Source organism: Alligator mississippiensis, chromosome 13 (genome assembly GCF_030867095.1).
Source record: "Alligator mississippiensis isolate rAllMis1 chromosome 13, rAllMis1, whole genome shotgun sequence".
Taxonomy (NCBI): domain Eukaryota; kingdom Metazoa; phylum Chordata; order Crocodylia; family Alligatoridae; genus Alligator; species Alligator mississippiensis.
The window spans coordinates 45,638,485-45,662,099 of NC_081836.1; the positions used below are offsets into that span (position 1 = coordinate 45,638,485).

The 23,615-nt window shown below is 45.5% G+C and overlaps 1 protein-coding gene across 1 annotated transcript; it reads right to left on the reverse strand.

Annotated features, from left to right (window-relative positions):
• Window positions 1-1,246: 1,246 nt before the first annotated feature.
• GPR139 (G protein-coupled receptor 139) lies at window positions 1,247-21,617 on the reverse strand. The gene is made up of 2 exons (XM_059716489.1): window positions 21,420-21,617; window positions 1,247-5,647 (listed from the first exon to the last, which is right to left on the reverse strand). The coding sequence occupies exons 1-2, from the start codon at window positions 21,538-21,540 to the stop codon at window positions 4,713-4,715; spliced, it is 1,056 nt and encodes a 351-aa protein (XP_059572472.1). The 5' UTR covers window positions 21,541-21,617; the 3' UTR covers window positions 1,247-4,712.
• Between the last annotated feature and the right edge of the window lie 1,998 nt (window positions 21,618-23,615).

Here is a 23,615-nt window from a genome sequence, read left to right on the forward strand (position 1 = left end):
TCCAGGCCTCTATTTTGTTCTCTCAGGCCAATTGACTGCATTGATTAGTTTGCTCTTTTAACGTTGAAAACTTTATTTAAAGACTTTTTGATCTTTCCATTTAATTTTAAATTGAATCAACATGTCATCCCATGAAGCAAGATTATTTTCTATGGCTAGCATTTCTATAATGTTCTCTTTTCATAATACAAGACAGCTTAATCTATTTCCCTGAGTCTTGCCACTGCATGGAAAAGCACAGCACACTTGCTATTTTTTTTCTAGACTTACTGTTTCCTTTCTTTGCACTTATGTTACAGCTGCTCTCCAAAATACTAAAACAGCCTACATACTGCCAGATAGAATTTATCGAAATGATCATGTGTTTCACGTAGTGATTAGACATGGATTCCTACTGAAACTATGCAACAAACACACGCAAATGTCCATCCAAAACTGGATTTCATGATTTGTATCTCTCTATATGCAACATACTGAAGCAGCCTTGCAGGAGAGGAAAACCTAATTTAATAGCCTCTGTGTTCTGGTGTTCATTCCATGGGGCTGGTGCCCGATGATCACTTCAAAAAAGGTGGGACTTATAGAGAAAAGGGCCCAAGTTTTGTAGGTAGCCCAAACTGCCAAGGGGAATGCAGCTAACTGGCAATTCCCTGAAGTGGCTTTTGGGAAACCTCTCTTGTCCTTGGATTCCAGCCTTTTATCACTAGCAACCTCCCCAACTCCCTTCAGGGGGAAGTTCATGCTGTTAATTCAGCTCCTGACCTCATTTGTGCTTTTGAGCAAAACATTTCACCTCCCCAGGCCTGACTCTGCATCATTGCCCCACTTTTATGTTGAATGGACTTTACTGAGCTCAGGGATAGTGGATCTGGATCTCTGCTGTCCTGTCTCTCATCATGACTTGATGGAGGACGGTTTTATACCTCTCTGCACAGATGTAAATGATCTTTGCCAGCTAAAATCTCTCGGAGTGAGAATCCATTGATTTACTTGAAATATTGCCCATATATCAAGTGAGAATGTGGCCCAAAGATGCAGTCTACCAGAGAATTGTGCCCAATAATGTACCTGTGTAGCGTGTGTACATACATCAGAGATTCATTAATCAGTGAATGGAGCTGATCTCGTTACTTGTCTCACTGAAGTCAGTCATGCATCAAGTATAACTTGCGTGAGTGAGGACAGCTGTCCCCCTGCCCCATCCCCCCCGTATCACAAAACATCACAACAGCAGCAAACATTACAATAATTTTGCACCAGCTCAGAATTTATTATAATACAAACAGGTTTATCAACACAATATATTCTCTACTTATGAAAATATCAATATTCACAATTTTGAGTAGGTGACAGGTCTCATCATTTTATATAGTCAACAGCATATTTAAAAATTACTGTCTTCACGGTGATTTTCAAGGACACATGCTTATGAGTAATTGTCACGCTGTCCATTCACAGCTTTTTTTTTTTCTAATTGTAGATATTTGAAAATAAGTTGAATCAAGTATGAGCCTCCTTCTTCCCTACCAAGAATTTTCCGTCTCCAGGATATTTTTTTCCTAAATAATGAGACAGCATGTGCTTGCTTAAGTTTTATACTATAGGAAAATTAGGAGGTACGAACAATACAGCAAGACATTGGCTAGTTTAACAACAGTCATTGCAAGATACTTCACAAAACCAAAAAATAAGGCAAGTATTATCAACAGCAGCTCCCATACGGTGGACTGGTCCCCAAAAAGGCTTCAAAATGTTTATTGTTAACAAGTTATGGTCTGATCCAAAGTCCACTGAAGTTAATGGAAAAACCTCCCATTGCCTTCGATGTGTTTCAGACCAGCCACATAGAGCCCTAAAATCACCCAAACAGAAATGGCTAATTAAATGCATGTGGAGCTAATACCATGGCATTGCAAAGGTTGATATGAAAATACTAAGGCTTGTTTTTAAAACATTGTCACAATAACCTGATGGAATATCTTTCATTCCAAATCAAATCTTAGGTTGACATATTTTACCTTTAAATATGGCCATTTGTGAAAATATGATGAGGTGGACAAACATGATGTTAAGAAAAGTAATAAATGATGTATATATGGCAAAATACTCCATGTACTAAATTGAAATATTTAAAAACCCTAAACATTTATTTATTTATGTAAGGTTACTAATATATTAAAGTAGAATAGTGAAATTTTTATATAAATAAGTATTATTTATTTAATATTATATACTTTCTCAAAAACAAACCACTTATGCTATATAGGTATATTGCACTTTGACTTGTTCACATGGTAACTCAGACTAGCATTCCTCATAGCAAATTTAAAATTAAAAAAAGATATAAATATAGTGTTTTCCCCAAAACTAAACATATACAGTACCTTTTTTTTTCTAAGGTAAACTTTGGTTAATATCAATTTACAAAGAAAAAGTAGAGAGAGGTTTGGGAGAGCACAAAAAAATCCAAATTGATAGTGAAAGAGCTTAATAATTTTGCTCTCATTGTAGTTATTAGCTGTTACCAAATATTAAAAGGCCTAGCATTTCTTTATTATTGCGATTCATATTTTACAGACACCATATTTTGTCAAGATTTACAGTGAAAAAGACCCAGAAAACATTTTTCCCCTTTCTCTCCACATTTCAGAAGATTAAAATTTTTAACTTTGCCATGCTGCACTGGGGGAGAGGGTCTGCTCTCTGATATCCCCTCCAGATACACCTCTGCCGATCTCGGGGAGAACTATTATATAATACAACAGCATGAAGCAGGACGTGCAGAGTACCCTTCGTTCTCACTGAAGTCAATGACTAAATCATCAGCTGGTACAAAATAAAGCAGCTCCACTGAAGTCATTATAGCTACGCTGGTCCACAGCAGTTGAAAATTGGGCCATAATGTTCCCAATGCTTCAAATTTCAGATTTATCCAAGGGATATTCTCTCTTCAGTGAGACTCCCTCACGTAAATGAAGGGTTTGTTGTATCAGGTGATCTGGGACTCACTCTTCTTTGCCTTGTACTTGGCATTTCCCTGTTCACCTTTCTATTCTACACAGGCACAGATGGCTGTTCAAGGTGTCAGCGGCCAGAGGGCAGTCCCCTCTGCCTAACTTCAATGGGAACCTGTGGGTATTCTGCATTTCTTAGGCCCTTACAATATTAAAATCACCTCTAGTATTGCAGGCTGTTAGTTTGCCCAACTTCGTCCTTGAGAGGGACTCAGTGTTGCTGTTCCACTCCTTAACTCCCCTCAAGGAGGATCTCATGCCACATTGCTGGGTCCCTAGTCAGCTCGCAAAGCGTAACAAAAACTGCATATACACAAACACTGCCAGTGGTGGGCATCCAACCATCTTACTATTATCAGTTGAGAAGCCCCTACATTCACTGCCAAAGTTGTGCTTGTGTTTACCATGCAAGGAAATATGTTCACATTATTTTTAAGGCCTGTGTTAAATGCCCAACAAGTAATTTAAGTGCTACAATGCACACATTGAGACCTCGTACCAAGCACTAAGAAGGAATAACAGCAAATGAAATGTACTCTCAGTCTTCTATAAACATTTTCCCCAAAGTCTTCTACACTTTGTTGCTGATATGCTGCTTCTCAGCGTAAAGGAAGAACATTTAAATATTTAACCTATTTAAGATAGCGTAAAGGACCCTATTCAAGCATTTTGGGTAGCCTTTGATTTTACTGCTGTGGGGTCTTAAATATGTTTATTCCACAAACAGATTTTTAACTAAACAATCCACTGGCAAACCTGTCATACCATAGACAAGACCTCTCCAAACAATTTTTTTTGTTTTTTAATGTTTGTAGCTATATAATCTCTAAAGGCCAAAAATTGTGGGAGGGTGAGTATTCTGATTGGCTTCCAAGGGAGGTGAGGGCTTTATACATATCTCACACGATCAGGTCCAGTAGAAACCAGATTTGTCCCCACACTCATGCTTCTGGAGAGACTAATTAAAGTTGCCGTAGAAATGTGCTACTTTCATTCTCAGCTCAGGAACTCTCCTCCCCAGCTCTTCCCATCTGGCCGTTTTAAAGGAAATAACATAAAACATATAAATATTGGCAGCTTGCAGGATTGCTTTTCATGCCAAGGCTACAAAAGGTGAAATAATCAGTCCTTGAGCCTTGTTCAAATGAGCCTAGAAAGGCTTGTCACAGTTCAGATGTCTTGCAGCTTGCAAGAATGCAGAATGTCCTCAACATGAGAGCCTGTGCGGCAGCATTTCATGTCAGAAACGACACATGGGTTTCAGGAAAATGCACACAATGCAAGTGGTGCCCTCCCCAGTACAGAAAGCTTTCGATCATTGTGTCAATAGTGAAGAGAACTAGATGGGCACACAAATTCTGTTACAGTTGTAATTAAACCCCCTTGTGGTTTTTCCCTTAACAACTCTGCACTGCACTGGTGCTTGAACATGGAACATTTGATAGCAATTGAACATAAAAACTCATACTCCAAAGCCTATTCAAAATGCTATGTAACAAGCAGAGGCATTTTGCCTTGTTGTTCTTACTCTCCAACTCAAGCACTCCCATTCTCTTCTAACAGTCTGGTCTGCCTCTTAGTGTTGCAAGGAAATGAAATCAAATGACCACTCTTAAAAATAGCCATTTTAGCAATTACATCCTGTAGGTGTAACTGCTTGAAAGAAGTTGCACCCTGAGAAACCAGTGATCCCCCTTGTCATGGTGATATTTTTATAGGCTTTCCATTCTTATCATACTGGTAAACAAGCATTTTGATGCAGTGAGAATTGGCAGGGGAAATCCAAGGGCTGCTAGTTATTGAAAAGTTATGGTTTGTATAGAACTGCACGGGTTGTTTCTGACACTTAAAGAAAGCTTTTAGTGTCGCAGCTGCCATTGTGCGAAATCTCTTGCTAATAAAACAGTAGAGGAAGAAATTAATTGCAGTGTTCAACAATGCTAGCATATTAGCAATGTCCGACACAATATGTACCAACCAGCTGTTGTTTATTGGTGATACATAGAGGTGATACAATATCATGATTATTCTTGGTGCCCAAAGTATGGCAAAAATAGAAGTTATAGTAAACAAAATGGCTGTCGTTTTCCCTGTGGAGTATCCTCTCAGTCTGAAATTGCATTTTCGTCTGAGCTTGTACACAATGATTGAATTCAGAATGAAGAAAATCGAGCACGGCACTAAGTAAACGGTAAAACAGTGGATCCAGATGAGGACATGATGTACAGATGTGCTTATGTAGTCTTCAATCCAAATATTGGGCCACCAGTAGTAGGGGATGCTGGTCAAAAAGCAGGTGATATAAACGCTTACAATGACTTTTCGAGTACGAGCTGGGTAGGAGACTGTGTGATACTTAAGTGGGTGGCATACTGCTATATATCTATCAATTGTTAGTGGCACAGTAATCCAAATGGATGTATGAATGGAAGAAAATTCCAAGACCTCAATTATTTTGTCCAGTACCTGAGGCATCTGCTTATTCAAGATGAAGTCCTCCATCAAAAAATCGACAAAGACAATGAAGAAGAGTACAAGTATGTCGGCAGCTGCTAGAGCTAGGAGATAGTTATAGGAGGACTTCTGTCTGCGAGCCACCAACTGTGAGAGGATGATGACAGTCAAGATGTTTGCTGTGGAGACAGAAAAGTTTGGTTAGGTTCATCAGAGGCAAAGGGAGCCTTTTGAATACACTTTTTGTGCTGTAGCAACATTTCAAGCACTCTGGGACACAACTAGTTTTATTAAAGTCCAAAAAAAGGGAAAGCAGAAATCTTATGTTGAATCTTTCAACAAGATGCAGCCCTGAAAAGTCCCCATGGGTAATGATCCTTACTGTGGGATCAACTGTGACTTTGATGATGTGCCCACACGGTGGGGGAGATGACCACAAATCCAGACAAGCCGGGTTATGTAACCTTTCATCCTCTGAGCAGGGAAAGGGCAGACCCTTAGCTCCACACCCACCATTGCCCAGGGGCAAAGCACTGGATGGCAATGTACTACTCATACAGGCTACCAGTAACCTATTTTTCACACAGGAAGCAGGTGAGGCTCTCTGAGTCACACACTGCCTCCTGGTACTGGTCCTGTGGCAGATTATGTTTCTTCACTTTTCTTAGAGTTGAATCCTGACCAAGCCCTGTATCAATATGTCAGGCCACTGCCTATATTGAAGGGACAGTGACTGTTGTGTAGTAGAGCTGGCCTTTGGAAGAAAATGTTCTCTTCAATCTTTTTTGATCAAAAATTAATTAACAATATTCACTTTCATAACTGTTTCTATTATTACCCCTAGACCATTTTTGTATTTTTATACTTTTGTTTTTTCACATATCCTTTCCTTCTGTTTCTGTGCTGTTCTCCTCTTCAGTGACGGCATGGAAAGACAGAATAGGGGGGAGGAGAGAAGGAAAGGGACTCAGTTACAGCTTGCTGACCCTGACCCCATTCACAACCTGTATGTCTGTGTATTTGAACTTGAAGCAGAAGGAGCAGATCTCAAACTGGCCATGAGTTGGTTATCTGAACTAATAAGCTTGGGCTGCAGTTCTGAGAAATGAATCCCCTGAATTCTCACTGGGAGCAGGATGTGGTGCTCAATATTTTGCAGGGAAGTCTTAATACTGCCCCGAATCAGGTCTCTGAACAGCTCAGCCTGTACTAACAGGCCTGTTTTGCTTGCTTTCCACTTGTGGTCCATATCTGCTTCAACACTCCCAGATTAATCTATTCTCCAACACTTTTTTTGCTTATCCAGAGAGGCTCTCTGCAAATGCAAAACCTTACAGGTTAAGAGTGTATCTGTTGTAGCGTCTAGAGTACTCGCTAGCTGTGAAGGATCCAAGACTCGTTAAACAAATGTTTGCACTTGAGTAAGCACTCTGAAATGCATATGATTTGACTCAACTCGACTAAAAAAATCCCATATGCTTCCTGCAAACTCTATCTGAGGGAGGATTTTGGCAGCAGTTCCCTGGTCATCGTGCAGTAAGCCCATTCCCCAAACTGCCAGAAAGGATGGCACATTGCTCAAATAACCCACATAGTAAGTCAGGAAAATAACAAAGAGCTGCATAAATACTCTTTCCCGTCTCACAGCTAAAACTGTTGGTCTTTACGGACACAGTTACCACTAACATGCATAGATATCTTGCTGAATCAGGGCCCAAGGTATTTGGGATTCAGTGTGTATGCAGGCCATAGGCCTTGACAAACAAATTCTCCTTGATTGAGTCTTGTATTGGAATTTTCTCAGAATCACATTAGTGGTTTTGTTGAGTGGATGATATGAAATACAATATAATCATTTACTTAGTAACAATAGATATAAATATCATTACCAAGATTCAGCAGACAATTGCCAGTGGTACAACACTTCAGCTATTCAGCAAGAGTTTTTCACTGCCTTGCACAGCATGGGGTGATAGAGGCATTGGAGACCACAACTGGTAGGTCTTATTGAATCACCTTTCCCAGCCCACTACCAAAGCTGAATTGTTCCCTGCTGTATGCGTAAGCACTCTAAGTATCTAGTGCTTGGTGAAATGGGTGAAAATAATATTTGGACAAAGAGCTATATTGTCAGCACTTCCAGAAGCCCACTCCTTGCACTATTCTGATAGGTCACCTTTGTATAAAAAATGATCCATGGCAAAGGAAGACAAGGGGCTAGGACATCAGAGACACATTTTGAGAGGCCACGTTCTAAGTCCCCAGATCCCTGCAGGCAAATGTTGAGTGATTGCAGTGCCCTTTACCTCAGCAGGACATATGGAGATTTCCGTGCTGGGTGGTGTGAGAAAGTAACAGATTGTGAATTCAAGTTTACTTCAATGGTTAGCTTGAAAGGAGTGGTGCATGGTTCTTGCCATGTACTTCCTCACTACCGGTGAATAAGACTGTCCAGATTTCGAAGGGCCTGATCATTGCTGTGGGGGTGGCACATTTGGCTGTAAGCCCCCATTACTCACAGCACCACAGTATTTTGTCTTTTCAAACCTCTGAGGGCTTGGAGAAGATATATCCACCTGAAGCTTCAGGAGATGATATAGGTGGGTTGTGCAACTGGAAAAAATGGCGGAATTAAATTAATCCTCTTTACTTGGGAGGATCTTTGAGATACAATCTCTGGGGTCCCCTGACATTCAGCAGCAACAGTGTCCAAGAGGACTTTGCTCCTTTTTGCATGGTTGCTTCTCCACCTGGAATAGTCCAGACTAGAATAAGACAATGCATGTTGTTAGGAATTGCATGTGAACTCCACTCAGACACCTCAGACTGTGTGGTGTGTGACTCCTTGCTTACTCAGCCAAGCTCTTGCTGGCAATAAATTACATCTCTCCTCCATAGTCTATTCTGGCTTTCAACTAGTTTCAGATGACACCACACTAAACTCTGGGTGCCGACAGAAGTGCAGCTCTCCGCGGTAACTGAGAACACTTTGCAGGACATGTTCTGAGTCGCAGCCATCCCCAGGACCAAATAGAAGTTCACTGCTGGTTCCAGGGTGCAGGGAAATCTAGCTGCTGGGTGTAGTTTGCAGCCAGGTCCCCCCAACAAGGGCCCCTCCTTCCTGCCAGCCTGTCCCTGTTTTCAGCATGGGAGGGGGGAAAGGGAGCAGAGGGAGCTCTTTAGGGGTTCCCAAGCTGGGCCCAAACTGAACTCCATCCACTCCCTTTCCCCCTCCCATTCCTAAAACAGCTTGGAAGCTGGCAGACAGAAGTTACAGAAAACATCTGCATCTGACCCCTCATGCAATAAGGGTTAAGATTTTTGCCCTACTGTCCAGTTTTGAAATGGTCTGCAGCCATGCACTTGTGTTTGGTCATGGCTATAGACCATTGTCTGTGGCCAGAGGGGAGCAAAAGTTGTCACTTCTGTCTGCACCCCTCTGATCAACTGGCAGGGTAGAGAGAGAAGTGGTCCTGGCTTACCTTCATGTTGATTGTTGGTTCCCATGCAGACTTGGGGCAGTGGAAATTCCTCTGAGTCCTGTCAAAGGCAATCCTACCTTACAGTTTCCTACAAAGCCTGAGGTTTGTAAGAAGGTTCAGGAGAGAATTTCAGCCATAACTATGATGCTTAGCCTCCCATGCAGTTGCACAGGGGGAGATGAGGCCCAAGGAGTTCAGAGACTGGACATAAGGACAAACCTTCTGTGCTCTCTTTTGAGCATTGCAAGGCTACTAACACTGGGAGCTAGACAACTAGGGAACAAGTAGTAAGGTGGATTCTGGACTTTGGAAAAGACTGGATGGTGACATCTCCCATGACAGCTCAAGAAACTGGGTCCAGTCAGGTCCATGGTCACCTCCTCTACTTTCCCTGGAAGGCATAATGGATCCCTTGATTTTCTTGCTTTCATGGATTATAGTCATAGTTCAAATAATCTTTAAGTATGGTCTGGGGAGGGGGATTCATAGAGGTGTTTCAGTTATCTATTATCCCAACAGGGGAGCTTAAAGATTGGCAGTTGTGTGCCTCTAAGCAGGAAATAGATAGGGCTGTTTCATTTGCAAAGAGTATTCTGGATGAAACCATCAGATTGCTGTGAAACACTATTTCTATTTTAAGTGGATAGTGATGTTCTGTGAATAAGGCACTCTATATGGTTCAATATTTCAGTATCATTATCTAGCTAAATGAAGTAGCTATGATGCTTGCTGAGTGACAATCCATAAGGTCACTGAATATAATGGATGCCTTTTACTGCATATGATTGTTGTTAAAATCCATAAAAAATATCTATAAAACTGTTCTTTAGGTCAAGCATTACAATTACCTGAATTTCACATGGGAAAGCTACTGCTATGAACAGTTAAATATAATCTCTTTTTAAAATTTTTGAACTTTGATTTTCTTTCACTTTATTGCTATGTCCTTTGTATATGGAAAGTTGTGAGTACTTGCATGCAGAATATTAAAAGTATACTATGAAGCACAGTGAAGTTTTGGCTTGATAGGCATAGGTAATCTACTGTAACACAGTAGACAACATTAAAAACTAGATGGCTATCCTGTCCAACAGCCAAATTGGACTGTGGTTACTATTATGAAACCCTTTGCAAACAGCTATCACTCTTGAGATTTGAGTTTATATTTTACTCTTTATTTCTGTGGCAACTGTGGTAATTGTTGGCAACTGGTAAATTTTGCTATTAGCTATAGACTTACCTAAGGAGCTACATAGGAGAAGCCATTCTGGAAAGAAAAACTAAGTAAATTTCTACTTGTTAATGATGCCTACTAAAAACTTTCTTAAATGACATGTCCAAGTACAGTTTAGGCTTAATTGTCAGATAAGATAACTATGTAGGCCTGATTTTACTCTGCAGCTTCAGTGCTACAGTGTCAATGGTGATCCAGTGAAAGCAATATGTACCAAATTCAAACTAGGTGCAAGTGGGAGCAAATTGTGTGCCTGCTTGTGGGAATTTGTATTTCTCTTTGTTTACAAGGACTTAAGGTCCAGGGCTTTTTGACACTAGTCCAGACTTGTCAGATGTCCCATTTAAGAAAGAGTCTAAAAGATGTAATCGGTGGAGTACACCTTTCCTTTTTGCCCTCAGGAAACACCCCTGAGAACTGATTTAAAAGACTAATATGTTTATTGTCCTATTATTTTCAGCACCAGTGAATGGAATACACATACACCCATGGCAAAGAAGAGCCGCTTAAATTGTACCATCTATGTGTGTACTACCACTTGGCAGATGCCACAGTGGTAGGTAGTGATTTGTAGAGCAAGCATTAGAGGAAGATGGTATACTCCAGACCAGGACTGCCGGGAGGGTGCAAAGATATCCATGCTGAAAAAGAAATGGGGCAGCAGCCAGGCTTTTGCATAACTTTACAGTCAACAAATTTCAGCTCTTCATGGAAAAGCTCTAAAGCGACCTATGTTGACTGAACGTCAGATCAGATTTGGGGGTGAAAGTAACATTAGAGACAGAGAAGATTTAGCTGCCTGCTAAGCAGACTCCCTATCCCATTACTCCACCCACAAATCTGCATTGTGCAGGCACAACTGAAATAGTGACTATCAACCTGAAGAACTGCAGTACAAACCTGCACTTGCTAATTGTGTGGGCATAGAGTAATCAAGGTTTCAGAACTGATTCTGACAATGGAGAATGGCTGGCAATCTTTTTTCCTTGTATCATTTGCTTGTTCTAAAGGGAGATACTGGGCATAACTAACTAATCAGAGCCAGAGAGATTTTTACCAAGTAGCATGCTGTGAGAGCCAATGATCCATTTCTTCAGCTGTTCAAGGGCATTTACAAGTTTAATGGTGTTGGGAGGCTGCTGGCCAGCATTCATTTTCAGCCTCGTCAACCAATCAGTGGATCTAGGGTGTTAAGTGCAGCTTTGTACAGTAACTTCTCTGGCAGACAGAGAGTAGTTAGGTTTTCATTTACAGAGAGTGGCCTTTTTGACCATATAGGCTACTTGTAGACATTAAAATAATCAAACAAACAAGCAAAAACCTGGGGCTTTACTTTAAACTCAGTGCACTCCCATACCAAGCCTAGAAGAGGCATTGTGTGAGTTGAACCTGGCTCATCCAACTTCTGTATAGACTGGGCGCTTTAGTGGGGCTTTTTGGGGGCTCTTATGTAATAGCTGATTGAGTGAGCTTTAGCTGAAAGTGCCAAAAGCCCTGCTGAAGCGCCCAATCTCTACAGATGCTGTGGAGCTGGGTTGAAGTAACATGCTGCTGCTTCCAGTAAAGTGCTTTTTTTTTGGGAGGGGGAGGGAGTTGTTTTTTTTAATGTCTGCAAGCAACCTTTATAACTAAATGAAGGAAATGCATGTAGTGTATCTATGCGTAATACAGTATAGGCTTGATTCTCACCAGCGAGATGACTATGATGTGGAGATGCATTCTGGCCTTGAATGTAGCTCTTATGCTACAGGCCTAAGTGGAGGGGAAGTGGAGTATTACCCTGCCTTAGGAGCATCACTTGACCCCCTTACTCAGAGGTACATTTTCTCCAGAGCTACTCATTGAGTGTGTCTAGACAAGACACAGTAGCATGTCACAGCACAAACAGTGCTAATATACTACTGCACAGTATTATTAGACTACTGCACAGTAGCGTCACTAAAAGAGCTACTGCTCAGTAATGCTTGTTACTGCACATTGATTTAGTACTTGATTTATACAAGTACTGAACTTAATGAGCAGTAACTAGGGTGCCTTAATGAATGTGTGGATGTGCCCATTGTGTATGGTCATCCCTACCCCCTTCTCATCATCCTGCTCCCAAGAGAAAACTGTCCCTGTAATCAGTAGGACCCAGGCATTGCCAGGGATGCTATTGCAACTGGCCCCTGGATGCTATTTGGGATCTGTATAACAATAAGAGGCAAGTAAGAAGCTGTGCTCTTCTAGTCCTCCCCATGCTGGAGGTACCTTGAAGACGGCTATGCTATAAAAATACAGTTCCTATACCTATAAAGTTCTGTGTGCCCTCAGATTCCCATTAAAAGTCATTGATTTCAGAGGTGTGGCTCCTCATATACAGCAGACCAAATGAGACATAAATCTGGCCCAGTGTCTTCGTTGGAAGTGGAGGGCACATTGCTCCTCAGGGAGGCACTCAACACCTTTAAGGATAGGCCCATGATTTAGAGATGGCCACAAGGAAATAAGTAGTCTTCAAAAAACCCCTAGGGCACTGAGGGCAGGGTGCTAAAAATGTATTTATCTTTATTTTTAAATCTGTCACAGTGACCACTGTATACCTCGCCAATTATATGTGTGTCCATTATTTTAATGAGATGGTTTCTGATGTGTCCTAAAAACTTCCATGCAAAAGGAGAAGGAAATGAGCCTCATGGGTGCACTGTCATCAAGCATTTTTATGGCTGCCTGATCAAAGCTGAAATGGAATGGAGGGTGATGTGCCACTTCAATGAAAACTACAATGTGGAAGTGCTTCAAGGGAACACTTTGAGGTACCTAAGCCAATGAAGGATAAAAAGTTCCCCATTGCAGGTGCTCAAGAACTGGCCTCATATTTTGAATACCAAAGTGGTCTAATGGTTCTCCTAATGAAAACCATTATTAAATGGAAGGGCAGGACTTCCAGTACTGTGGAAGTCTCTGTTTACAAATCCTAGGCCTAACTTGTTCACAATTTACATGATTAGGGAGTGAATTAAAAACTATACCATGTCCTCAGGATTTTACATATACCTACAAAAAAGATATTTAATGTGAGGCCTAACACATATTTGTTTGCAAATCTGAACTCCCCATATTGCTTGTACAGGACAAGTGCATCAAGGAGTGAACAGTTATTCATGGAAATGTCCAGACTAGGTGGTGGTGTTGGCAAATGCCAAATAACTGACAATCCATTAACTCAAGTTAACAAAATATCCCTGGAATACTAACCTTAGTTAACAGACTGGGTTGTCTTTGATGATTAAGGATGGAAAAGTTAAACAGGTGTAATTTTGCAGAGCTACATGTGTAGGAAGGGCCCCGCATTGTGTGGAGCAACAATTCTGGATATGGAAATTTCAAACAGTAATTTTCAGTGGCCTTTGCTCCATCTGAACATAGACATGAAACTTGTTTGGTCTTCCTTAATTACAAGTGGTCCCAGGCTTACCGTGTTATCTCTACTCTTCCCTCCATCTTCTCCTCAGCAGCACCATACCTGCCCTATAAGCAGACTAGAGGTAGGGATTAATGAAAGTATTGCACTGATACTCTACAGTACCCTTCTACTTCAGAAAGGCAGGGACAGAGGACCCCTGAATTGGTGCCTTTTTGACCATTTGATATCTGCATTTATTCTAGGAGAAGCTCAGCACAGTGTGTACAGGGGCACTTCACAAGAGGTTAACTTAAGTGGCTGCATCTACATACATCTGCATCTCTTCTCTCTGGGTGAGAACATACAAACCCCTATTCCTACAAGGCTGCATATGAGTTCATAATCCCATTGCTCAGAAGCAGCAGAGGACAGTGCAATTGCTACTCAGCAGTCATTTAGTACTTGCATAACCAAGCACTAAATGGCTAAGGACAGAAGTTACACATAAACCGGTTTAGGTGATCAGAAACTGGTTTAAACCTGTAACAGAACAGAAGTTCAGTGCACATAAACCAGTTTCAAAATAGCTGAAACTGGTTTAAGATAAACCTGGTTGAATGTAGTATCAGACTTGACTGATTTAGGTCAAACCAGTGTATAAAACTTCTGTCCCAGACCCCTTCCTGGTTCAAGTTAAATCACAGTGCCCCAGCATCCTAGCATGCTTTCCAGTGCTGGGTTGGGCTGGGCTGTTTGCTCCATCAGAGAAGGGTTGGCGGGGGGGAGGCAGGAAATGCTGCCTGCCCCCCGACCCCCCCCCCCACCAAATTCCGGCTGAGGGCTGGGGGGAGAGGGGGGGAGAGTTAAATTTCCTCTTCCCTGAGTACAGAGCTGCCTTGCCCTGTTAAAAACTTCTTACTGCTGGCTGCGACTGTGAACTACAAATCCCAGAGGCACCTGCAAGCAGGAAGAGGAAGTGATAAACAACTCTAGAGTCCTGCTGCTGTGATTTTGGACTGCAAATCCCAGAGACCTCAGGGGCAGCAGGAAGAGGAAGTGAACACACAGCCTATGGTGGCGTGCCAGAGAATTGTGCTCTTGTGCCCCTTAGCTTCTGGCCTGAGCCAGGAGCCAAGGCATGTGGCTGCATTTCCTGAATCAAAACTGAATGTCTGTCCAGTTGTGTCTCAGTTTAATCTCTGCAGCTTAGACTAACTTGCAAAAACTGAATTGATTCAGCCTCAGGCTTTTTGACTATCTGTACTTGGCCCATGACTGTGCAGTAGCGTCCCCACAGTTTTTTTCTGACACTACTGAGCAGTAGCTCATTAGTACTATGCAATAGCGTTGGCTCACGGTTAGTGCCCCCCAGTGCTACTGTGCAGTAGCAATGAGCTAGTGTGCACTGGTGTCTCATGTAGATGTGGCCAGTCAGGCCCTCTTTCTTTTCCACTGGGGATCAGCAGGAGAAGGATTCTGTCTGAAAGAGGGGCAGCAATGCCTTTGGGGAAGGAGGGCTTTGCACCTGCCTGCTGAATGCTGGGCTGGTTCCAGGTCAGGAAATCTTCCTGGTTTGCTTGTTTTGCTTACGGTAAATTGTTTTGACTTATGTCGATGAAGACTTGCTCTTGCTGGCTTATTTCTGCTGACTCATCCCTTCTTTTACTGAGAGGAGCAAAAAGAGATGAAGAGAGGGAGCATTAAAAAGCTTAGGGGTGGGAGGTGGGAAAAGGAGTGGAGAGAGATGCCTAGTGTTTCAAAATATCCTCCACTCCCAGAACTGTTTCTGGGGGCTCTACAGATCATTGTCCACTTAATGTGAAAACTGACTCTGCTCTGTATTCGTGCACTACAGTCATTTCCAGGAAAAAGCCCTCTAGAGCTTTTCTTTTTTTTTTTACTTTGCCCCTCAGACACATGAGTTTTAGCAAGTCTCTGCATTTTGCATCCTGCCAAGCTTTCAGTCTAGCGTGCATCATTATAATTGCAGCACTGACACCACAACTCCCTGCTCAGTTGTTGACCTGTCAAAACAGTGCACAGGATTTTTCAGTCCCTCTTCCTCCCTCCCCCCCTTGCCTCCTGCCTCCCACCAAGTGTGCACTTGTGTTCCGGAGTTCCAGGGTACGTTTGATGCATGGCAAAGTCCCCTTCTGAAATAACGTGGATTCTGCCCACTGATTTCCATGCCAGTGACCTTGTCTTCCAAATGACGGCTCAGCAGATGCTTTCCCCAGACATAATGACTGGACTAAATGTCTCTAATATGCGTTCCTTCCTGTTGCCATTTTTGTGCAGGAAGATTGCTATGGATCTAATTTTTTTCTTATATTTTTTCTTTAAAGAACAGGCAGTTATTTCACCCTATAAAGTAACTCATTTTAAGTGCCTAAGGAGCAATTATGTCCATCTGTGGGCACAGTGCTACCTAATGCACTATAATGTCTCTCAGCATCTCATTGTCATCTAACGGTCCAGGCATTTATTCTACCTTTATGAAAGTCACAAGTTCCCACCTCCACTCTCTGCTACACTCAAGCATTTTACTATATGCTAGCTTTGGGCCCAGTCCAGCATTCACTAAAGTCAGTGGAAAGATGGGCACTGAGTAAAATGGATGTGGGGTCAGGCCCTTTTAGAGCATAGTATTTGCTGTGTAAGCTCCATTTGATGAACGATAGTGGATGTGTGTTCTTTCTTCCTGGTTGGAACAGCACATCTCTCTTCTCTCACCTGCACTGCAAATCTCCCTGTAGAATTTCTGTGGTGCAGGCATGTTGCTATGAAAGAAGGTACAATAAGATCAAATGTAATTTATTCAAGAAATACTCCCTGTAGCATGAAACCCATGTGATAACTGCAAAAGAACACGCTAGGGAATCTTAGAGCTCACCATACTTCCCGTGCACACAGCAAATGGTCTCAGTAGCTGCCCTCTGCAGGTTTTTTTTGTCTATGGAAAGTTGTCCTTACCAGCCAGTGAGAATCTGGAATGGAGGATGGTGCAAATTTTGCCCTATGTGCTCCTAGGTCAAACACACTTTTTAACTACTGTTCTCTATGTACATCTGTCCATTGCCTGCTTCAGTATTCCCTGTGTACTACCTGCTACGAATGATGTTGACAAAACTGTGGACAGTGTTTGTCACAAGAAGTGTCATTCTCCATTGGCAAGTAGGTACCCAGCCAAGTCTTCTCTGCCCCATGCTAGGAGAGGGGCTGTCCTGTGAAAACTCTGGGCCTAATCCTATTAGCTGCTGTTGTTATACCCGCATTGTGTCTGCCATTCTGGAGTTGATTCATCTGCAAGGCCTGTCCAAGGCTGCTTCTCAATCTTAAACTGGCCTCATTCTATAGTTTCACCAGTTTGTACCTTGTGTGAGGAGCAAATTAGAGCATAGATAGTTGGAAGGGGGTGTTGTTAACTTGTCCTCAGAGCAGTCAGTCCAGGAAAGATGCTCCTTGAAGAGTCTGCATCATCCAAGACTTTGTGTCAAGGGTGCTATATTGGACCTTTACAGAGGGTGCCTTTGTGAACCTCACTTACAAGTGTCTTCATTGTTACAGGAAGTAATTGAAATTTAGCACAATTAATCCCTGGGAGTGACCCAGTGCAAGCAATGGACAACTCCAGAGCAGGAGATACCAAATGCCATGACAATAAGAGAGCCAGAGTTTGCTTATGTTCTCTGCATGAGAGTAGAAGTGGCAATAGCCCCCTGAAAGCCCCTGCTATTGCTCCAGACACAGATCTAAGAATGGCTGATGCTTCCTTTTCCACTCTGTCCGTGGGCACAGGACACAACTGATAAGGGAAAGCCATTACCTCTAAGTCAACACCACTGGTGCTATACACTCCAGTGATGTGGAAATTGGAGTTCAAGCCAGATAGACACCTTGAGGTGGTGGTGCTGCTGCTTCTGCCTGGGTCTAGTGCTTCTGAGACTCTGGCATATCAAGGGCCTTCAGGTGGAGATATCTTGCATGGCTCTTTCGCTAGAGAAGAGACTGGGTAGCAACTTGGAGCTTGCTCTTTATTTCTTTACCCTACTAGCCACCTCTCTGACTGAATCAGAGCAATTTCCTCCCTCCCCCACAACACCTTCTCTGACATTTTCTCCCTCTCTCTTTCTCTCCCTTTTATTAAGGCTTTCTCATCAAATGGAGAACCACTTCCACTGAACCTTCCCACAACCCCCACTGCACCTGCCAGCCAACTAAAGGGAAACTCTAGAAACACTCATTGGTAGCACAGAGTGACAAGGGGCAATGCCCTTAAGATGCTGCACTTTCAAATGACCAAGCTGCTGAATTTGCCACCATTTTCAGCCACTTTCCTGTGCCCTTTACCTGCAGGACATGTATTCAGCTTCCTGCCTTCTTCACTGTAAAGCTGAATTCTCCTGGTTCAGGACCTCTACATACACCTCTTGCTCCTGGCAATGAGATTATAAACTCATATGCAGCCTCGTAGGAATAGGGGTTTGTAGGTTCTCACCCAAAGAGAACAGTTCACAGAAGTATATAGCAGGAAATAGGAATTTATCCCTTGGCCAACCTATGTTTAGAAAGTCTTCACTCAAGGCTCAACTTTAGCTTTAAAGCACAACCCTATGCTGGAAGAGGAGCACAGTAACCCTGCCCCGGGGTACCTGGATGCTAGGGCAGCACCTCAATTGCCAAACCTTTAACGTATGCCGCTTGCATTCCACTGGCCAGGGAGTGTGGTGAGGTCACTGCTCCCTCTCCTCACTGCCCTCGTTGGGGCTCCAGGGACCTTGAACCACTGCGCCCTAAAGGCAGGAGCTGTATAACTGCTAGAGATGGAGCCCTTTGCATCCTCTCTGTCCTCTGCAGCCTCTGTGCAAAGCTGTCTTCCTTTGGAAATCAGACCAAAAGCTACAATACTAATAACAGTAAGATGCTTTTCCCCAGTCTATTGAAATTCCTAGTGAGACACTAACCTTTAGCACTTTACAAAGCAATGTGTACATGCCGTGTCTGACTGAGGATGCAACCTAGCATTCCTCCCACCAAAATACTCAGAAGCAAACTACCCCAATCCCATGGAGCTCAAGGAACTTTATCACCCAGGCAAAGTGGCTCCTTACCCTATCCATTGTACATGGTAACAATGTTTCCAAGTGACAGAGCAGCTTGAAATGAAGAGTCTCTGTCCAGTAGCATTTTTGACCTGGGCCACATCCCAGATAAAACCTGGCTGTGTGAGTCCCTCCCAAATCCTTCCAGCCTGTTCTCATCTCCCTGCAGTACCCAAATGAAATTAATGAATTTCCTATGCACTCAGCATACTGTACACGTACAGTCCACTTGGGTGGTAATGCCAATGTTATCCTCAGATAACACACACTGAACAAGCCGAGCCAAATGTTTCTCTGATGGAAATCCACTGAACTTGCTGGAGTTGCATCAGGGACCGTTTTGGCTATTATATTAGTTTTTACTATTGTCGATGCCATTGTTGCTAATCAAATGGATGTATGATCCCCTGAGAAATTCACATCACCATTGCTAATTTGTATCATGCACAGACTTTAACTATGTTCCTGGGATAATTGTGGGAGGTCCGTAGTTAGAATGCAGTATACTTTTGCAGTTGTAACAGCATATGCCGAATACTCATTACCTGATTTCCTTGTCTGTGCATGAAGGATGTTCCTAGTATTAGAGAGATGCAAAGGAAGGTTTTGCAGCTTGTTGCTGGTATTTCACCTCTTACTCTTATATAGTTAAGGTATTCTGAGTCAGTTCCTAGTGGGCAAAGGTCAACATCAGGATGCCCCATGGTAATGCTATTGAGAACCACAGCATAGAGGCCAACAAATAAGTGAGTAGGGAAGTGGCACCTTTTCACCCTTGCTAGTACGGTTCATCCAGGCCCAGACTGAAACACAGTGATGCTGCATAGCAGAGAAGCCTGGTTGGGCTCTGCAGGTTTTGTGGATACAGACAGGGCTTAACTTTCCAGTTCTCTTACCCATTAGCCACACTTCAAAATGTAATTATGAAGATAGGAGAAAGCTTCCCAGTGAATATCCATTCACGTGCTGAGTAATAATTGTGTGTGCATCAGAGCCATTGCTCAGAGACATGGCTCTGTGCACGTCTGATTAAAAACTTATTAAGAATTAATTGCTTGAAGAATATAATTTTCTAAGCCATAGTAGTTAAGGTGAAAAAAGCATTAAGAAACAGTTCACACGTTATCTGCCAGTGCTGCTTGCCACTTACTGCTTTAAGTGCATATTCAACTTTGTACTGCAACAGTCTTGAAAAATAAAAATGCTCTAACTCCCCCCTTCCCTCTTTTTTCCTCTATTCTTGTTTGTTGGGAAGTATCATTGTTAAACAGATTTTTAAGCAGCAGTTTTGAAGGTATGAAGCTTGTCTGCTGGATTGACAGCCCTGAAGATCTCTTTATCCACAGCCTAGGTGCAAGACAGGCTTAGTGCAAACTTCTCTTCACTTGGTGACTTGAAATGCCCGCCTCTGGGAGGGGGAGTCTCCCCTGCCTGCTCAGTCCTTGACCTCTGCTGAGACAAGAATACCAGCTGGGCTCAGGTGTGGCAATGGTGGGATTTGTACTGTGGATGCCTGTCTGTGCCCTAAAGGTACTGAACCCTTAGACTTTTCCACTGACACCTCACCCAAGATTTAACAAAGTTGGGTGTTGGCCCCTTTTCTTTGGGTTCCCACCACATCTGTTCTCTTTACCCCTTCTGGGTCTGACAGCTTGTTTTCTGGCCAGCCAGGGTTCAGGCTATACTCTGAGGATGACCTTCTGGATCTGGCACCTGCCCTTGACGCAGTCTGGAGAAGTGATGTTCTGGACTTCAGCAGGAGAAAGAGTGAGCCCCTGGACCTGCTGGTCTCATGAACCTGACTAGACTTTCTCTGGCTGCAAACACAGCAGGGATGGTCTCCTGAAGCAGGATGGCTCCCTAGCTGGCCAGCTGCTTCAGTGGAAACCCCCTCGGAGGCAGGTTTCTTCCTGATCTCTTTTCTAGAGCCGCCTGGGGAGCTGCACTCCCAGCACCCAGCAGGACCTGGACAGCGACAGGCTTTGATTACTCCTCACCGGGGCAAGAGAAGGGCATCGTGCCCCACTACCAGTCTCGGGCAGGACCATTGTATCCTAAAATGACCAAACTGATTATGTTGGAAACTTCCTGACCATTTGAGGCTTTGTATATCAAGTTCAGAACCAGTATCCTAGCGGGTGGGAGCTTTTGCAGCCGTATGTTTGCTGAAAGCAGAAGGGGCAGACCGAAAAAAAAGCATTCCTTAGTGCATCCACAGTCCAAATGCCCTAGAAAGCACCTCTCCAGCGTGCTGCCTGGTGGCCAAGCCGCCTCAAAGCGTAAAACAGGGCTCGAGAATGGGAGACTCCGCGTCCTCCCAGCCCGCCGCGCCCGGCAGCAGCAGCGTGGCGCCTCCTAACTTTTTTTTTTTTGTTCCTTCTTTTACCAAAATGCTCAGACCGGCTCCAAAGCCCCGGGCAGGGCCCGGAGCTGGACGGGGGCCGGGCAAGGGGGCCAGGCACGGCCGCTGTCCCCCGGCACCGGCACGGCTCGGGGGTTGGGAGGACGGCGCTGCGCCGTCCCCTAGCGCGGAGCAGCCGCTGCCTGCCCTCCTGTGCCCGCCCGCCGCGGGGCTGGGAGCCGGCCGGCGGGCAGACCGCACGTGCCGGGCGCTCGCACGCCCTCGCAGCCCGGCCCGGCGGCTCCGGCCCGCCTGCCCCCGCGCTCGCAACTTCGGCGGAGTTGGGGGGCGGGAGCCCGAGCCCGAGCCCGAGCCCAGCCCGGCCCGGCGCCGCGGGCGGCACTCACCCGGCAGCCCGAGGCAGAGCAGCAGGCTGTAGTAGACGACCGGCGCGTAGCCCAAGCCGCAGCCATTGCCGAGGTGCGCGAGGAGCGAGCCGTTGTGCAGGTGGACGTGGTTGTGCTCCATGGGCTCGCAGCGCCCGGGCGCCCGGCACCCGCCGCCGCGTCCCCGCACCCGCAGCGCTCCCGCCGCCGGCTGCAGGGAGCCCGCCCGGCCGCCGGCAGCGCACGGGGCCACGCGCCGGCTCCGGCTCCGGCAGCGCGGGGAGGCGGCGGGAGCGGAGGGGGAGGAGGAGGAGGAGGAGGGGGCGCCCGGGGGAGGGGCGATGTGGCCGGCGGGGGGCGCCGCTCCCCGCGCCCCGCTGCAGCCCGAGCCCGAGCCCGAGCCCGGCCCGGCCCGGCCTGGCCGGGAGCAGGCGCGGCTCCCTTCGCCGCCCGCCTTTGTCCGCGGGGGGCCGGAGCCGGCGGGGGAGCCCCTCGCCTGCGCGCGGCCCGTGGCGGCGGCTGCTGGCCCCGCTGCCCGGCAGGTGGGGCTCCGCGCTGGGCGCCGCACCGAGGCGTCGACCCTGTCCCCGGGTGTAGGATCAAGTGCACGTCTTCCCTCCGGCCCCTTCTCTGGGACCTCCCCGAGGGCCGCTCCAGCCCGTGCCCTTCGCTCTCTGGCACGTGCCCCCCCAGGAGCCCTCTGTCCCCTTCCCGGGGACACGTCTCCAAGGGGGGCTCTGTCCCCTTCTCTCACTGCCCTGTTTCCCCCCGAGGGGCTCTCCGTCCCCTTCTCTCTGGGACATTTCCCTGAGAGGCCCTCGGTCCCCATCTCTCTCTCCAGGACGTTTCCCCGATGCCCATCCCTCTCCATCCCCTTCTCTCTGGGATGTTTCCCCTTGAGGGGCCCTCCATCTTCTCTGGGACCTTTCCCCGAGGGGCTCTTCATCCCCTTCTCTCTGGGCTGTTTCCCCATGAGGGACCCTCCATCTTCTTCTCCTGGACCTTTCCCTGGGGGGCTCTCCATCCCCTCCTCTCTGGGATGTTTCCCTCCCAAGAGGCCCTCCATCCCCTTCTCTGGGACCTTTCCCTGGGGGGGCTCTCCATCCCCTTCTCTCTGGGCTGTTTCCCCATGAGGGACCCTCCATCTTCTTCTCCCGGACCTTTCCCTCGGGGGCTCTCCATCCCCTCCTCTCTGGGATGTTTCCCTCCCAAGAGGCCCTCCATCCCCTTCTCTGGGACATTTCCCTGGGGGGTTCTCCATCCCCTTCTTTCTCTAGGATGTTTCCCCTTGAGGGACCCTCCATCTTCTTCTCCAGGACCTTTCCCTGAGCAGCTCTCCATCCCCTTCTCTCTCTGGGATGTTTCCCCCGGCGGGGCTCTCCCTCCCTCTTTTCTCTCACTCTATCTTTCACACTGTCCCCTTGCCCTCTGCTTGCCCCAACGCCTTCCCCGGCATCTCCATCTCATGGCATGGGTAGCATGAGGCTGGATTTCAGACAAAGCCCCAGTCCCCTGTCAGTGCCCTGCTGGCTTCCAAGCCGTGACACAGAGCTTTCCTCGGGACCAAGGACTCGATCCAGTCTCTGCGAGTTTGGCCACTGACTGAGAATCAGGCTTAAGCCCTACAATCTGGAAGGGTTGGTTGTCTACTACAGTTCACCCCAGGGCGTAGGGACCCCTACCCAGAGCCAGCAAGTCCTGGATAGCAGTTGTCCTGGTGAGCTCCACTCCAGCACCCTGCAGCATGGGCAGGTGCTTTAGGTGGCTTTCCGAATGGACAGCGGGTCCCTTTTATAGGAGAATGCCTAGAGAGGGGAGCTTATTTAAACTGGTGGCATAAATCAGTTCATTTTTTTCTGAAAAAGCAAGCAGTATTTGTTACCAATCTGTCTGCCTGTCCAGCCCCAGTCCTGAGTTGTGAATTGGAACAGTCTGTGGAAGAGGTAATAAATCCCCAAATCAGGATACACGCCTATGAAATGGAAATGCCAGCTCCAGCTTAATTATAGTGTCGCTGCTCTCCCGACATGGCTGAAATACAGGCTGCCCTGCTTGGCAGCAGTGAAATACACAGTTTACTCTGAGGAGTTAGGGGAGTGTGTGTAATTCATGTGCAGCACAGCAAAGAGGAGCACTTGAAAAATCATCTATGCCATCCCCTTGTGTGCTCAGTTCATACCACGCTTGGTTCCCTGCACATATGTAGGACAATGACCT